Raw genomic sequence first — 18,264 nt, forward strand, 5'->3', positions numbered from 1 at the left:
CGGAATTCCCACAAAATCCAATCCCAGAAAACCCAATCCCCACAGAATTCCCACAAAATCCAATCCCTCAAAATCCAATCCCCACAGAATTCCCACAAAATCCAATCCCACAGAATCCAATCCCCACGGAATTCCCACCAAACCCAATCCCACAAAACCCAATCCCCAAGGAATTCCCATAAAATCCAATCCCACAGAATCCAATCCCCACGGAATTCCCACAAAATCCAATCCCACAAAACCCAATCCCCACGGAATTCCCACAAAATGCAATCCCCACGGAATTCCCACAAAATCCAATCCCACAAAATCCAATCCCCACGGGATTCCCACAAAATCCAATCCCTCAAAATCCAATCCCCACGGAATTCCCACAGAACCCAATCCCCATGGAATTCCCACAAAACCCAATCCCACAAAACCCAATCCCCAAGGAATTCCCACCAAACCCAATCCCCACGGAATTCCCACAAAACCCAATCCCACAAAACCCAATCCCCAAGGAATTCCCACCAAACCCAATCCCCATGGAATTCCGCCGGAATTCCCTTCCCCACCTGCAAGGCCTCAGGCTCCTCGCGGCCGATCCTTGGCCCCGTTTTTCCCTGCAGGAATTCTGCAGGAATTTCGGGAGCTGGACGCCCACGGAGCAGCCCAGGCGCAACAGGAGCCTCTGGAAAATCATCGGGAATCGCTCCAGGACCGCGGCCGCCGCCTCCGGCACAGACATGAGCTCATCCAGGGCGCACGTGGCCTGCCAAGGAAAAAAGTGGGAATCTCTCGGGAAAAATTTCCGGAATAAAAAAAAAAAAAAAAAAAAAAAGAGGATTTTCCGTCTGTTCCCTGCTCCTGGAGTTTAACCCTTGCTGGAGATTCCCTGGGATTTGGGATTTTTAATGCTGGAGATTCCCTGGATTTGGGATTTTTTTTTTAATGCTGGAGATTCCCTGGATTTGGGATTTTTTTTAATGCTGGAGATTCCCTGGATTTGGGATTTTTTAATGCAGGAGATGCCCTGGGTTTGGGATTTTTAATTCCGGAGACTCCCAGGATTTGGGATTTTTAATTCCGGAGACTCCCGGGATTTGGGATTTTTTAATGCTGGAAATTCCTGGGATTTGGGATTTTTTTAATGCTGGAAATTCCCCTGGATTTGGGATTTTTAATGAAGGAGGTTCCCTGGATTTGGGATTTTTAATGAAGGAGGTTCCCTGGATTTGGGATTTTTAATCCCGGAGATTCCAGGGACTTGGGATTTTTTTAATTCCAGAGATTCCAGGGATTTGGGATTTTTTAATGCAGGAGATCCCCTGGGTTTGGGATTTTTTAATTCCGGAGATTCCCGGGACTTGGGATTTTTTAACACTGGAGTTTCCCGGGATTATGATTTTTAATTCTGGAGATTCCCGGAATTTGGGATTTTTAATGAAGGAGATTCCCTGGATTTGGGATTTTTTAATGCTGGAAATTCCTGGGATTTGGGATTTTTCCTGCTGGAGATTCCCTGGATTTGGGGTTTTTAATGCAGGACATTCCTGGGATTTGGGGTTTTTCCTGCAGAAAAATCCTGGGAATTGGGGTTTTTTTTTTAATGCTGGAGATTCCCGGGATTTGGGATTTTTTGCTGCAGGAGATTCCCAGGATTTGGGGTTTTTTTCTGCAGGAGATCTTTGGGAATTGAGGTTTTTAATGCAGAACATTCCCTGGATTTGGGATTTTTCCTGCAGGAGATTCCCGAGATTTGGGGCTTTTTTTGTGCAGGATTTCTCCCTGGTTTCCCTGGAATTATTCCCTGATTTCCTGGGAATTATTCCCTTATTTCCTGGAAATTATTCCCATTTCCCGGGAATTTTATTCCCTGATTCCCTGCTTAAACTTCCCTGGATTTGGGGCTTCCCCTGCTGGACATTCCATGGATTTGAGGTTTTTATCCTGCTGGAATTTCCCTGGATTTGGGATTTTTTTCCTGCTGGAATTTCCCTGCATTTGAGGTTTTTATCCTGCTGGAATTTCCCTGGATTTGGGATTTTTTTCCTGCTGGAATTTCCCTGCATTTGAGGTTTTTATCCTGCTGGAATTTCCCTGGATTTGGGATTTTTTTCCTGCTGGAATTTCCCTGCATTTGAGGTTTTTATCCTGCTGGAATTTCCCTGGATTTGGGATTTTTTTCCTGCTGGAATTTCCCTGCATTTGAGGTTTTTATCCTGCTGGAATTTCCCTGGATTTGGGATTTTTTTCCTGCTGGAATTTCCCTGCATTTGAGGTTTTTATCCTGCTGGAATTTCCCTGGATTTGGGATTTTTTTCCTGCTGGAATTTCCCTGCATTTGAGGTTTTCATCCTGCTGGAATTTCCCTGGATTTGGGATTTTTTTCCTGCTGAAATTTCCCTGCATTTGAGGTTTTTATCCTGCTGGAATTTCCCTGGATTTGGGATTTTTTTCCTGCTGGAATTTCCCTGCATTTGAGGTTTTCATCCTGCTGGAATTTCCCTGGATTTGGGATTTTTTTCCTGCTGGAATTTCCCTGCATTTGAGGTTTTCATCCTGCTGGAATTTCCCTGGATTTGGGATTTTTATCCTGCTGGAATTTCCCTGGATTTGGGATTTTTTCTGCTGAAATTTCCCTGGATTTGGGATTTTTCCTGCAGGAGATTCCATGAATTTGTTTGCTTTTTTTTTTTTTTTTTTCTGCTGGAATTGTTTTCTCAGGATTGCTCCCTGATTTCCCAGGAATTATTCCCTGGTTTTCCGGGAATTGCTCCCTGGATTCCATGGAATTATTCCCTGATTCCCAAAGGTTCTCCAGACCCTAAAACCATTTCCCACCTGGGAATTTTTTTTCCCACTTTGGAAATATTCCGCACCTGGAAATATTTTCCCACCCGGGAATATTTTTTTTTTCCACTTTGGAATTTCTTTGGATTTTTTCCCACCCGGGAATTTTTTTTTTTTTTTTTTTTTTTTTTCCCCACCTGGGAATTTTTTTCCCCCACCTCAGAAAATTTTCGGAATTTTTTTTTTTTTCCGGAATTTTGTCCCCTCTCCCCCAGAAACTTTTTCCCACCCGGATTCTCCGAACCCATCCCTGTATTTTTAAATTTTTTTTTTTTTTTTCCACCCCTTCCCCCTTAACCAACATCTGGGATCCGAGCGATCCCAAAAAAAATTCCAAAGGGAATTTTTTTTTTTTTTTTGGGAATACTGACGGCCAGGGGCAGGGGAGTGGCCACGCGCTCGGAGCCGCTTCCCAGCAGGAAAGATTTGCTCTCCTTGTAGGGAATTTCCCGGCTCAGTTTTTCCAGGAGTTGTTCCAGAATTTGGGAAGTCAGGGAAGGTTCCGTCCCCAGCGCCCTCCACATGGCACAGGTGTGGCTGGGGGGGAAAAAAAAAAAAAAAAAAAAACAAAACATAAATAAATCAGAAAATCCGGGAATTCCGGGAATTCCGGAGTGAAAATTTGAAATTTCTTTTTTTTTTTGGAAAGGTGGGGGGTGGGGTAGGGAATGGGATTATGGGAATGAATTTTGGGAGGGGAAAAAAAAAAAAAAGGAAAAAAGAAAAAAAAAAAGGGGGAGCGGAGGGAATTTGGGAATTCTGGATTTCGTCCCGGTATCCCAAAATCCAGGGGATGATGATGATGATGATGATAATGATGAAGGGAAATTCCAGATTTTTCTGTCTGGAAAAATCCCTCCCCCCCTCCCAAAAAAAAAAAAAAAAAAATTCGGCTACTGAAGGGAACGCAGAGATCTGGGAAAAACGGCTGCTTCCAAGAGAAAATTCCCGATTTTCTGCTGGGAAAATTCCAGAAAATCAGATCCCGGAAGGACATGGAAGGTCTGGGAAATGCAGCTTCTCCCAAAGGAAAATTCCCAGGTTTCCGGGGATTTGAGGTTAGGTTTGGGATTTGGGATTTTGGGATTTGGGATTTGGGTTCGAGGCTGGATCTGGGATTGGGATTTGGGATTTGGGGCTGGATTTGGGGCTGGATTTTGGATTTGGGATTCGGGATTTGGGGCTGGATTTGGGATTTGGGATTGGATTTGGGATTTGGGATTTGGGATTTGGGATTGGATTTGGGATTTGGGATAGGATGTGGGATTTGGGATGGATTTGGGATTTGGCATAGATTTGAGATTTGGGATTTGGGGCTGGATTTGGGGCTGGATTTGGGGCTGGATTTGGGATTTGGGATTGGATTTGGGATTTGGGGCTGGATTTGGGATTTGGGATTTGGGATGGATTTGGGATTTGGGATGAATTTGGGATTTGGGGCTGGATTTGGGGCTGGATTTGGGATTTGGGATTGGATTTGGGATTTGGGGCTGGATTTGGGATTTGGGGCTGGATTTGGGATTTGGAATTTGGGATCGAGGCTGTATCTGGATTTGGGATTCGGGATTTGGGATCGAGGCTGGATCTGGGATTGGGATTTGGGATTTGGGGCTGGATTTGGGGCTGGATTTTGGATTTGGGATTCGGGATTTGGGGCTGGATTTGGGATTTGGGATTGGATTTGGGATTTGGGATTTGGGATTGGATTTGGGATTTGGGATAGGATGTGGGATTTGGGATGGATTTGGGATTTGGCATAGATTTGAGATTTGGGATTGGATTTGGGATTTGGGGCTGGATTTGGGGCTGGATTTGGGATTTGGGATTTGGGATGGATTTGGGATTTGGGATGAATTTGGGATTTGGGGCTGGATTTGGGGCTGGATTTGGGATTTGGGGCTGGATTTGGGATTTGGGGCTGGATTTGGGATTTGGGATTGGATTTGGGATTTGGAATTTGGGATCGAGGCTGTATCTGGATTTGGGATTCGGGATTTGGGATCGAGGCTGGATCTGGATTTGGGATTCGGGATTCGGGACTTGGGGCTGGATTTGGGATTGGGATTGAGGCTGGATCTGGGATTGGGGGCTGATTCTGGCATTGGGTTTGGGATTTGGGGCTGGATTTGGGATTTGGGATAGACTTGAGATTTGGGATGAATTTGGGATTTGGGGCTGGATTTGGGGCTGGATTTGGGATTTGGGGCTGGGTTTGGGAGTTCTGGTTTTGGGATTGGGATTTGGGATGGGGATTGAGATTTGGGAATCGGCCTGGATTTGGAATTTGGGATCAAGGCTGGATTTTGGATTTGAGTCTGAATTTGGGGCTGGATTTGGGACTGAGGCTGGATTTGGGATTTGAGATTTGGGATTGGGAATTCTGGTTATGGGATTTGGGGCTGGTTTTGGGGTTGGATTTGGGATTTGTAGATGGATTTGGGATTGGAATTTCACATTTGGGAATGGGGTTGGATTCGGTATTTGGTTTGAATTTGGGAGTTGAAGCTGGATTTGGGATTGGGATTTGGGATTTGAGGTTGGATTTGGGATTTAGGATCGGGCTGGACTTGGGATAGGATTTGGGATTGGGATTTGGGATTTGGGGCTGGATTTGGGATTGGATTTGGGATTGGGATTTGAGGTTGGGGCTGGATTCAGGATTTGGGATTTGGAATTTGGGGCTGGATTTGGGATTTCCACTTGAATTTACGACTGAGCCCGGAATTTTAGGATTGGGAATTCCCACCAGGAATATTCTCCAGACCTGTCAAAGGGCAGGGAACTTCCCAAAAGAGGGGAAACAACAACTTGGGAATTTGGGATTTGGGGCTGCGTTTGGGATTTGGGGCTGGATTTGGGATTTGGAATTTGGGATTGGGGCTGGATTTGGGATTTGGAATTTGGGATTGGATTTGGGGTTGGGGCTGGATTTGGGATTTGGGATTGGATTTGGGATTGGGGCTGGATTTGGGATTGGATTTGGGATTTGGGGCTGGATTTGGGATTGGATTTGGGATTTGGGGCTGGATTTGGGATTGGATTTGGGATTTGGGGATAGATTTGGGATTTGGGATTGGATTTGGGATTTGGGGCCGGATTTGGGGCTGGATTTGGGATTTGGGATTGGATTTGGGATTTGGGGCTGGATTTGGGATTTGGGATTTGGGATTTGGGATGAATTTGGGATTTGGGGCTGGATTTGGGGCTGGATTTGGGATTAGGGATTGGATTTGGGATTTGGGGCTGGATTTGGGATTTGGGGCTGGATTTGGGATTTGGGATTGGATTTGGGATTCGGAATTTGGGATCGAGGCTGGATCTGGATTTGGGATTCGGGATTCGGGATCGAGGCTGGATCTGGATTTGGGATTCGGGACTCGGGATTTGGGATCGAGGCTGGATCTGGATTTGGGATTCGGGATTCGGGGCTGGATTTGGGATTGGGATTGAGGCTGGATCTGGGATTGGGGGCTGATTCTGGCATTGGGTTTGGGATTTGGGGCTGGATTTGGGATTTGGGATAGACTTGGGATTTGGGATGAATTTGGGATTTGGGGCTGGATTTGGGGCTGGATTTGGGATTTGGGGCTGGGTTTGGGAGTTCTGGTTTTGGGATTGGGATTTGGGATAGGGATTGAGATTTGGGAATTGGCCTGGATTTGGAATTTGGGATCAAGGCTGGATTTTTGATTTGAGTCTGAATTTGGGGCTGGATTTGGGACTGAGGCTGGATTTGGGATTTGAGATTTGGGATTGGGAATTCTGGTTATGGGATTTGGGGCTGGTTTTGGGGTTGGATTTGGGATTTGTAGATGGATTTGGGATTGGAATTTCACATTTGGGAATGGGGTTGGATTCGGTATTTGGTTTGAATTTGGGAGTTGAAGCTGGATTTGGGATTGGGATTTGGGATTTGAGGTTGGATTTGGGATTTAGGATCGGGCTGGACTTGGGATAGGATTTGGGATTGGGATTTGGGATTTGGGGCTGGATTTGGGATTGGATTTGGGATTGGGATTTGAGGTTGGGGCTGGATTCAGGATTTGGGATTTGGAATTTGGGGCTGGATTTGGGATTTCCACTTGAATTTACGACTGAGCCCGGAATTTTAGGATTGGGAATTCCCACCAGGAATATTCTCCAGACCTGTCAAAGGGCAGGGAACTTCCCAAAAGAGGGGAAACAACAACTTGGGAATTTGGGATTTGGGGCTGCGTTTGGGATTTGGGGCTGGATTTGGGATTTGGAATTTGGGATTGGGGCTGGATTTGGGATTTGGAATTTGGGATTTGGGGTTGGGGCTGGATTTGGGATTGGGGCTGGATTTTCGATTGGATTTGGGATTTGGGCTGGATTTGGGATCGGGGCCGGATTTGGGATTGGGGCTGGATTTGGGATTGGGGCTGGATTTGGGATTGGGGCGGGATTTGGGATTTGGGATTGGGGCTGGATTTGGGATTGGATTTGGGATTTGGGCTGGATTTGAGGCAGGATTTGGGATTTGGGACTGGATTCAGGATTTGCGATTGAGCCCGGAATTTTAGGATTGGGAATTCCCCACCAGGAATTTTTCCGGAACGTTCTCCAGACCTGTCGAAGGGCAGGGAACTTCCCAAAAGAGTGGAAACCACGATTTTGGAATGCTGGAGCGCCAGGATGAGCACGGATTGCTGAGCCGCCCTCCGGAGCTGCTCCTCCTCCAGGAATTCCAGCTTGGAATGGATCACGGCCAGGAGCTCGGGAACCTGCGGAAAATCGGGAAAAGACATCCGGGAAAAGCTGGGAAAAAATCCTGGGAACAATCCAGGGATGGGGTCTGGGATAAAAAAATTGGGGAAAGGGAATCAAGGAAAAGATGGAAAAGTTCCTGGGAATTATCCATGGATGGGGTTTGGGAATTCCATTGGGAGCTCTGGGAATTCCGCTGGGAATGTTGGGAATTCCAATGGGAACTCTGGGAATTCCGCTGGGAATGTGGGGAATTCCATTGGGAATTTTGGGAATTCCATTCGCAATGTTGGGAATTCCATTGGGAATGTTGGGAATTCCAGTGGGAATTTTGGAAATTCCTTTGTGAATGTTGGGAATTTCATTGGGAATTTTGGGAATTCTGCTGGAAATTTTAGGAATTCCATTGGGAATTCTGCTGGGAAATTTGGGAACTCCACTGAGAATTCCACTGGGAATTCCATTTGGAATTTTGGGAATTCCATTGGGAATTTTGGGAATTCCTTTGGGAAAGTTGGGAATTCCATCGGGAATGTTGGGAATTCTGCTGGGAATTTTGGGAATTCCCCTGGGAATGTTGGGAATTCCACTGGGAGTGTTGAGAATTCCAGTGGGAATTTCGGGAATTCCACTGGGAATGTTGGGAATTCCATTGGGAATTTTGGGAATTCTGCTGGGGATGTCGGGAATTCAATTTGGAATTATGTTGGAAATTCCATTTGGATTTATGATGGGAATTCCGCTGGGAATCTTGGGAATTCCATCGGGAATGTTGGGAATTCCGCTGGGAATCTTGGGAATTCCGTCACCTTTTCCTGCAGGATGGCTCCGCGTTCCCGGAGCAGGGAATTGCAGAGCACGGAAGCGGCGCGGGAACAATTCCCGTCAGGATCATCCCAGGCCTGGAACAGCTCCAGGAGGAGCTGCAGGAGCTGATCCGGGGGAATTCTCCTCCCAATCACCTGAGGCATGGAAAAACGGGAAAAAAATAAAAAAATTCTGGGAATTCAGCTGGGAAGAGAAGCTGGAGGGGGAAAAAACAAAACAAAAAAAAAAAAAACAAAAAAAATGTCCCCAAAATTCCCCCAAAAAAGGGGAAAATGGACCAGAAATGGGAGAAAATAATAATTTTATAAAAAATCCCACAAAATTCCAAATGAATGTCCCCAAAATCTTCCCAAATCCCAAAATATCCCCACCAAAAAAGAAGAAAATAAATAAATAAATAAATAAAGGAAATAATCCCCCCCCCCCCCCAAAAAAAATCCTCCCTAAAATTTTCACCAAAATCTCTCAAAATTCCCAAAAAAATTCCTCCAAAATCCCCGTAAATCCCCGCAACAAAAATTCCTAAAAAATTCCTCCCAAAAATGTCCCAGTTCCCAAAACGTGCCCACAAACAGGGAAAAAAACAAAACAAAACAAAAAAATCGTAAGAAAAAAATTCCTCCCAAATCATAAAAAATCCCTCCAAATCACCCCCGAAATTTTCTCCAAAAATCCCACAAAATTCCCCAAAAATCCCCACAAAAATCCCCACAAAATTCCCCCAAAAGTCTCAAAGAATCCCCCCAAAATCCCCCAAAAGTGCCGTAAAAATCCCTGTAAAATTCCCCCCAAAATTCCCAAAATATTCCCATTAATTCCCCCCCTAAAAATCCCCCAAAAAATCCCCCAAAATCCCCCAAAAAAACAAACAAAAAATCCCCTTAAAAAATCCCTCCAAATTCCCAAAAATTCCCAGAAAAATCACAATAAAAAGCCAAAAAATTCTTTAAAATTAAAAAAAAATCACCCAAAAATTCCCAGAAAAATTCCAATAAATAAAAAAAAAAAGCCAACAAAAAATCCCCCAAAATTCCAAAAAATTCCCAAAGAAATCCCCCAAAATTCCCAATAAACCCCAAAAAAATCCATAAAAATCCCCCAAAAATACCCCCCCCAAAAACATCCATTAAAATTTAAAAATATCCCCTAAAAATTCCCCCAAAATTCCCAAAACATTCCCAATAAATTTCAAAAAAAAAACCAAAAAAATCCCCCCAAAAATTCCCAGAAAAATCTCAATAAATTCCCCAAAATATCCCTCAAAACCCTTTAAAAAAAATCCCAAAAAATCCCCCCAAAAATTCCCAGAAAAATCTCAATAAATTCCCCAAAATATCCCTCAAAACCCTTTAAAAAAATCCCAAAAAATCCCCCCAAAAATTCCCAGAAAAATCTCAATAAATTCCCCAAAATATCCCTCAAAATTCCCAATAAATCCCAAAAAATTCATAAAAATCCCCCCCCCCCCAAAAAAAATCCCCCCCCAGAATTCCCAAACTCCCCCAATCCCGGAATTCCCGGAATTCCCGGAATTCCCGTTTCTCACCGAGCCCATGCGGGTGCAGGTGTGGAACAGGACGGAAAAATCGGGATTTTCCAACCCCTCCTTGAGCAATTCCAGCCCTTCCAGGAGCTCGTCCTTGTGATCCCGGGAAAAACCTGGAAAAACGAGAATTCCATGGATTCCCACCCAAATCCCAGCCGGAATTCCCAGGAAAATTTGGGAAGGAAAAAAAAAAAAAACCAAAAAAAAAATCCAAGAATTTTTTTTTGGGCCTGGAGAAGCTCCTGGAATTCAGAATTCCAGAGGGAATTTTGCTCCTTTTCCCAAATTTTTGGGCCGATTCCAATTGAAACTTTTGGGAATTAAAACAAAAAAAAAAAATCCTGGAATTCCGAGCTTGGAAAAATCCTTGGAATTCATCAAATCCATCCAAACCCATCATTATCCCAGGAAAAATTTTGGAATTTTCTCCTTTTTTTCCCGAATTTTGGGGCAAATTCCTGAGGTTGAAGCCTTGAAAATTCCCGGAAAATTTGGGAAAAATGAAAATCCTGGAATTCCGGGCTTGGAAAAACTCATGGAATTCATCCAGGCCATGGAATTCCAGAGGGAAATTTTTGGGAATTTCTCTGAGAAGATTTTTAAGAAGGGAAGGTGGAAAATTCGGGAATTGTTCCAGGCTCCGAGAAAAACTCAGAGAGATTTTTGGGAATGGCTCTGCCTTTGGAAAAGTGGGAATTCCGTGGAAGTGATCCCAAAAATTTCATGGAATTTCATGGAATTCCCTCTTTGGGATTGAATCCCAAAAGAATTCCTGGAATTCCATGGAACTGCCTCTTCGGGAGTTCGGAAAAGTCGGAATTTCATGGGAATGAATCCCAAAAAATTCCTGGAATTCCACGGAATTCCCACTTTGGCAGTTCGAAAAAGTCGGGATTTGATGGGACTGAATCCCAAGTAATTCCTGGAATTCCTCGGAAAAATCTGGAATTCAATGGGCATGATCCCCAAAAACCTCCTGGAATTCCATGGAATTTCCTCTCCTGAAACTTCCCAAAAATTCCCGTGCTGGCAATGGGGAGGGGGGAAAATCCTGGAATTCTGGCAGGAAAAAAAAAAAAAAAAAAAAAAAAATCCCAAAAAATTCCAGAGGGAAACAGCGCCCCCTCCTGGGCATCCTGAGAACTCCACAATCCCAAAACCCCAAAAAACTTCGGGAAAAACATTCCCAAAAATCAAAAAAAAAAAAACCCTCCTGGAATTCCGTGGAATTCCCTCTTTGAGATTTATTCCCAGAAAGTCCTGGAATTCCTAGGAAAAAATGGAATTTTAAGGGATTGACTCCCAAAAAATTCCTGGAATCCCACGGAATTCCATCTTTGGGAATTTGGCAAAGCCGGAATTCGATGGGATCGAACACCAAAAAATTCCGGGAATTCCTTGGAAATGTCGGAATTCGATGGGATTCACTCCCAAAAAAATTTGCTGAAATTCCATGGAATTCCCTGTCCTGGCGAAAAAAAAAAAAAAAATCCCAAAATTCCCGAAATCCCAAAAAAGGACCTCAAGTAAAACCTGGAAAATCGGGAAATTTTTCCCCGCCGGGAATTCCCGTTCCCACCTTCGTAGCAGAGCTGGATGCGGAGCAGGGATCGGACGCAATCCACGGAATCCGCGCGGATTTTGGGAATTCCGTCGGAGCAGCGCGGCGCCAGCAGGGCCAGGAGCGAGCTCAGGTTGTAGAAGGGAGTGACGGACTGGGAACAACAACAACAACAAAAAAAATCGGGAATAAAATCCGGGAATGCCGGAGGTCGGGAAAAACGGGAATGGCGGGAAACTCACACTGACGTGGAGATTTTCCAGGAAAAATTCCAGCAGGGAACTGCTGATGCCGAGGGCGCGCTCCCGTTCCCGCTCCCGTGGGGATTTGATCCAGGGGCCTAAATGCTGGGAATGGGGGGGGAAAATCCTGGAATTCTGGCGGGAAAACGCTGGAATTGTGGGGGGACAAGTCCTGGAGTTGGGGGCTGAGGAGGGGGAGGGGGGGAAATCCTGGAATTGCGCTGGGAGAATCCTGGAATTGTGGGAGAGACAAATGCAGGAATTCTGGCGGGAAAGTCCCAGGATTCTGCCGGGAAAATCCTGGAATTCCGGCAGAGAAATCCTGGAATTGGGCAGAGAAAATCCCAGAACTCTGCAGGGAAAAATCCTGGAATTCTGCAGGGGAAAATCCTGGAATTATGGTGGGAAAATCGTGGGATTATGGTGGGAAACCCCTGGAATTCTGAAAGGAAAATTCTGGAATTCTGGCAGGAAATTCCTGGAATTCTGGCAGGGAAAATCCCAGAATTCTACAGGGAAAAATCCTGAAATTCTACAGGGAAAAAATCCCAGAATTCTGGCAGGAAAGTCCCAGGATTCTGGCAGGAAAATCCTGGAATTCTGCCGGGAAATTCCCAGAATTCTGGGGGAGAAAATCCCAGAATTCTGTAGGAAAAATCCTGAATTCTGTGGGGGAAAATCCTGGAATTCTGGCACAAAAGCCTTGGAATTCTGAGGGCGTAAATCCCGGAATTCTCCAGGGAAAATCCTGGAATTCTGACAGGAAAATCCCGGAATTCTGAGGGGAAAATCCTGGAATTTTGCAAGGAAAAAAATCCCAAAATTCTGGCAGGAAAATCCCAGAATTATCAAGGAAAAAATGAAGGAATTCGGGTGGGGAAATTCCCAGGATCCCCATTCAATTCCCATTATTCCCAAATTTCCCAGGTTTCCCACTCCATTCTCATTCCATTCCCATTCCCACTATTCCCATTCTTCCCATTCCCAGAATTCCCAGAATTCCCATTCCTGGAATTCCCATCCACATTTTCCATTCCCATTCCCATTATTCCCACAACCAGAATTCCCAAAATTCCAGATTTGCCATTCCCATTATTTCCTGATTTCCCAGAACTCAAATTCCCAATTTCCCATTATTCCCATGATTCCCATGATTCCCATTCCCAGAATTCCCATTGCTCCCAAATTTCCCAGAATTCCCATTCCATTCCCATCCAATTCCCATTATTCCCATTATTCCCATTATTCCCATTATTCCCATTATTCCTGTTTATTCCCATTCCCATCATCCCCATTCCCATTCAATTCCCATTATTCCCGTTATTCCCATTATTCCCAATCAATTCCCATCATTCCCAACATTCCCATCATTCCTGAAATCCCAGAATTCCCAGAATTCCCACTCCCAGAATTCCCATTCAATTCCCATAATTGCCATTATTCCCATCCCATTCCCGTCACTCCCGTCATTCCCATCCCATTCCCATTCCCATTCCCATCCCATTCCCGTCATTCCCATCCCATTCCCATCATTCCCATCATTCCCGTCATTCCCAGAATTCACAGAATTCTCATCCCATTCCCATTCCCATCATTCCCATTCCCGTCATTCCCATCATTCCCATCATTCCCATCCCATTCCCATCACATTCCCATCCTTCCTATCATTCCCATTCCCGTCATTCCCATCATTCCCATCCCTTTCCCATCCCATTCCCATCATTCCCATTCCCACTCCCATCATTCCCACTCCCATTCCCATCATTCCCATTATTCCCATCCCATTCCCATCCCATTCCCATCATTCCCATTCCCATCCCATTCCCACTCCCATTCCCATCACATTCCCACCATTCCCATTCCCGTCATTCCCATCATTCCCATTCCCATCACATTCCCATTATTCCCATCATTCCCATTCCCACTCCCATCATTCCCATTTCTGTTCCCATCATTCCCATTCCCATCCCATTCTCATTCCCATTCCATTCCCATTCCCATCCCATTCCCATTCCCATTCCCATTCCCATCCCATCCCATCCCATGCCCATCATTCCCATTCCCATCCCATTCCCATTCCCATTCCCATCCCATTCCCATCATTCCCATCATTCCCATTCCCATTCCCATTCCCATCCCATCCCATTCCCATCCCATTCCATTCCCATTCCATCCCATTCCCATCATTCCCATTCCCATCCCATTCCCATCCCATTCCCATCATTCCCATTCCCGTCCTTCCCATCCCATTATTCCCATCCCGTTCCCGTCATTCCCGGAATTCCCGGAATTCCCGTCGTCATTCACTCACAGCAAAGATCTCCCGCAGTCCGTGGGGGTTCAGGCGCCTCCGGACGAGTCCCCGGAGCAGCTCCCGGAGAGCTCCCAGCGCATCCCGGAACAGATCCTGGAAAAAAAAAATCCGGGAATTCCGCCATCGGGATTAAAAAAAAAAAAAAAAAAAGAACCAAAAAAAAAAAAAAAAAAAACAAAATAAAAAAAAACCCCAAACTCTTGGAAATCGCCAAATCCATCCAGGATTTGATCGTTATCCCAGAAAGGAAAAAAAAAAAAAAATCCAGGATTTTTCCCAATTTTTGGGGCAAATCCCTGTGGGTGATTTTTTTTTTTTTTTTTTTTTAAAAAAAATCTGGAATAAAATCCTGGAAAAATCCTGGAGGTTTTTGGGGATCCGAATCCATCCCGTTCCCGCTTCCCAAAAAATCCTGAGCAGGAATTCCCAGTCCAGGTTTTTTGGGTTTTTTTTTTTTTTTGGGGTCGGGGGGAGGGCGGGAAATGAATTTTCCATAAAAGGCCCAAAAACTGGGGGGAAAAAATCGGAATTTTCGTTCCCATTTTTCCAGGCATTCCGTTGATTCCGGTTGTGGGTTTTTCCGTGGAAAAATCTGGGAAGCAGCTGCTGATTTTTGGAAAAGGTGTTTGGAAGTCCTGTAGGAATTCTGGGAATGGGGGGAAGAAGGGGATAATGGGAATGATGGGAATAACGGGGAAAATGGGAACTGGAAATGAATGGGAATAATGGGAAAAATGGGAATAAGGGAAATAATGGAAATGGGAAATTGGGAATAACGGGAATAATGAGAGTAACGGGAATAACTGGAAAACCCCAGAATTCCCGGCTGGAAAATCCTCGATGGAAAATCCCAAATGCAAAATCCCAGAATTCCGAGCTGGGAAATCCCAACTGGAAAATTCCGGAACTCGCAGCAGGAAAATCCTGGAATTCCCAACTGGAAAATCCCGGCTGAAAATTCCTGGATGAAAAATTGCACCTTAAAAATCCTGGAATTCCCAGCTGGAAAATCCCAAACTTCCTGGAATTCCTGAATGAAATATCCTGGAATTCCCATCCGGAAAAATCCCACCTGGGCAATGCCGAATGGAAAATCCCTGAATTCCCAGAAGGAAAATCCCAGAATTCCAAACTGGAAAATCCCAGAAATCCTGTCTGGAAAACCCTGGCTGGAAAATTGCGTCTTAAAAATCCCAGAATTCCCAGCTGGAAAATCCCGGAATTCCCATCTGAAAAATCCCAACTGGAAAATCCCAGAATTCCCATCTGGAAAAAAAAAAATCCCAGAATTCCCAGCTGGAAAATCCTGAATGAAAAATCCCAACTGGAAAATGCCGGAATTCCCAACTGGAAAATCTTGAATGGAAAATCCCAGAATTCCCATCTGGAAAATCCCAGAATTCCCAGCCGGATAATCCCAGCTGGAAAACCCCAGAATTCCCAGCTGGAAAACCCTGGATGGAAAACCCCGGAATTCCCATCTGGAAAATCTCAACTTTCCGCCTCCCCCTCCCTTCCCAAAATCCGACGGAATTCCCACCTGGGCTCCGAGCTCTTCCCGGTTTTTCCCGGATTCCAGAGGGGGAATTCCCAGGACGCTGCCCAGGGCCGTGTCCAGCAGCTCCGAGCGCTCGGAATCACTCAGGGGAGGCTCCAGGGCGCTGGGAATCCCGGGATGAGGAAAAATCCGGGAATGGGAATTGTCGGGGGAGGGGGCACGGGAGGAGCTGGGAATTAATGAATCGTTGGGAATTAACTGGGATCTAATTGGGAATGGGGTAAAGGGAGGGTGGGAAAGGGAAAGGGAAAGGGAAAGGTCGGGAATTTTGGGGGGGGGTGGGGGATGGAGGAGGGAGAGGGGGAAGGGAAAAATGGGAAAATGGGAAAAACGGGGTGGGGGGAGGGAAAATGTTGGAATAATGGAAAAATCGGGAAAATGGGGGAATGGGGAAAATGGGGGGAAAGGGAAAACTTGGGAAAATGGGGAAATGGGAAAATGGGAATAATGGAAAAAATCAGGAAAATGGGAAAAATGGGAAAATGGGAAAATGGGAGGGAAGGGAAAATGGGAATAATGGAAAAATCAGGAAAATGGGGGAATGGGAAAATGGGAGAAACGGAGGGGGGAGAGGGAAAATGTTGGAATAATGGAAAAATTGGGAAAATGGGGAAAATGGGGGGAAAGGGGAAAATGGGGGGAAAGGGAAAATGGGAATAAAAGGAAAAAAATGGGAAAAATGGGAAAATGGGAAAATGGGGGAAAAGGGGAAGTGGGAATAAAAGGAAAAAAGGGGAAATTGGGAAATGGGAAAATGGGGGGGAAGGGAAATAATGGGAAAATCGGGAAAATGGGGAAATGGGAAAAATGAGGGAAAGGGAAAATGGGAATAAAAGGAAAAAAGGGGAAATTGGGAAATTGGAAAATGGGGGGGAAGAAAAAATGGGGGAATAGGTAGAGAAATGGGGAAACGTGGGAAAAGTGGGAAAAGTGGGGAAAATGGGGGGAAAGGGAAAATGGGAATAATGGAAAAATCGGGAAAATGGGGGAAATGGGGGAAAAAGAGGGAAAATGGGGGAAAAGGGAGAGAAATGGGGAAACGTGGGAAACGTGGGAAAATGGGAATAGTGGGAAAAGTGGGAAAAATGGAGGGAAAGGGAAAATGGGGAAATGGGGAAAATGGGAAAAAAATGGGAATAAAAGGAAAAATGGGAAAATGGGAAAAATGGGAATAAAAGCAAAAAAATGGGGGAAAAGAGGGAAAATGGGGGGAAAAGGAAAATGGGAATAATGGGAAAATTGGGGAAATGGGGAAAAATGGGGAAAATGGGAAAAATGGGGAAATGGGAAAAAATGGGAATAAAAGGAAAAATGGGAAAATGGGAAAAATGGAAAAATGGGAATAAAAGGAAAAAATGGGGGAAAAGAGGGAAAATGGGGGGAAAAGGAAAATGGGAATAATGGGAAAATCGGGAAAATGGGGAAATGGGGAAAATGGGAAAAATGGGGAAATGGGAAAAAATGGGAATAAAAGGAAAAATGGGAAAATGGGAAAAATGGAAAAATGGGGGGAAATGGAGAAAATGGGAAAAATGGGAATAAAAGGAAAAAATGGGAAAATGGGGGGGAAATGGGGAAAAATGGGGGAAATGCGAAAATGGAGAAAATGGGAAAAATGGGAAAATAGGGAAAATGGGAAAAAATGGGGAAAATGGGGAAATGGGGAAAATGGGAAAAAATGGGGAAAATGGGGAAAATGGGAAAAAATGGGGAAAACTGGGAAAAAATGGGGAAAATGGGGAAAATGGGAAAAATGGGGAAAAATGGGAAAAATGGGGGAAATGGGGAAAAGTGGGAAAAGAGGGAGGAGGAAAGAGAAGGAAAAGAGGGAAAAGGGGGAAAAAAAGGGAATAAAGGAAAAATAGGGGAAAGGAAAAACAGGGAAAAGAAGGAAAAGGGGGGGGGGGGGGGGAGAGAGAAAAGGGAAAAAAAAGGGAAAAGGGAAAAGAGGGAAAAGGAAAAATGGGAAAATCCCAAATCCCAATCTCGGAATTCCTGGGAGCAGCTCCGGAATTCCCGGAATTCCCGAAATTCCCAAGGATACAGGAGGTGGCTGCAGGCGCTCAGCGCTCGCTGCCGGAGTCGCGTCCGGAGCGCGTCCGGAGGCTCTGCCTTGAGGAATTCCTGGAAAAAAAAAATGGGAATGGGGATCCAGCATTCCCTAAATTCCTGGATTCTCTAAATTCCTGCATTCCTTAAATTCCGGGATTCCTGAATTCTCGAATTTCTGAATTCTCGAATTTCAGGATTCTCAAATTTCCTCAATTCCTGAATTTCCTGAATCCTCTGAATTCCCAAATTTCCTGGATTCCTGAATTTCCTGAATTCTCCAATTCCTGGATTCCTGAATTCCTGGATTCCTGAATTTCCTGAATTTTCTGAATTCCCGAATGTCCTGAATTCCCTGGATTCCCTGAATGCCTGAATTTCCTGGATTTCTCAAATTCCCGGATTCCAGAATTTCCTGAATTCCCTAAATTTCCTGAATTTCCTGGATTCCCTGCATTCCTGAATTTTTTTGATTCACTGAATCCCTGGATTCTTGAATTCCTGAATTTCCTGGATTCCTTGCATTCCTGAATTCCTTAAATTCCTGAATTCCCAAATTCTCTGAAATCCTGCATTCCCTAAATTTCCTGGCTTCACGGAATT

General features: G+C 44.8%; 1 protein-coding gene across 1 annotated transcript in view; it reads right to left on the reverse strand.

Moving 5' to 3' along the window:
* MROH1 (maestro heat like repeat family member 1) overlaps positions 1-18,264 on the reverse strand; it is an 84,241-nt gene that overhangs the window by 15,501 nt on the left and 50,476 nt on the right. Inside the window, exons 18-27 of the mRNA XM_062515153.1 lie at positions 17,657-17,736; positions 15,595-15,715; positions 14,052-14,147; positions 11,741-11,845; positions 11,517-11,652; positions 9,938-10,050; positions 8,373-8,525; positions 7,426-7,580; positions 3,207-3,372; positions 558-754 (exon numbers count right to left, since the gene is read on the reverse strand). Of these exons, the coding sequence (XP_062371137.1) occupies positions 558-754; positions 3,207-3,372; positions 7,426-7,580; positions 8,373-8,525; positions 9,938-10,050; positions 11,517-11,652; positions 11,741-11,845; positions 14,052-14,147; positions 15,595-15,715; positions 17,657-17,736 (1,322 nt within the window). The remainder of the gene's footprint in view (positions 1-557; positions 755-3,206; positions 3,373-7,425; positions 7,581-8,372; positions 8,526-9,937; positions 10,051-11,516; positions 11,653-11,740; positions 11,846-14,051; positions 14,148-15,594; positions 15,716-17,656; positions 17,737-18,264) is intronic.

The sequence above is a fragment of the Cinclus cinclus genome, chromosome 1 (genome assembly GCF_963662255.1).
Source record: "Cinclus cinclus chromosome 1, bCinCin1.1, whole genome shotgun sequence".
Lineage (NCBI taxonomy): Eukaryota > Metazoa > Chordata > Aves > Passeriformes > Cinclidae > Cinclus > Cinclus cinclus.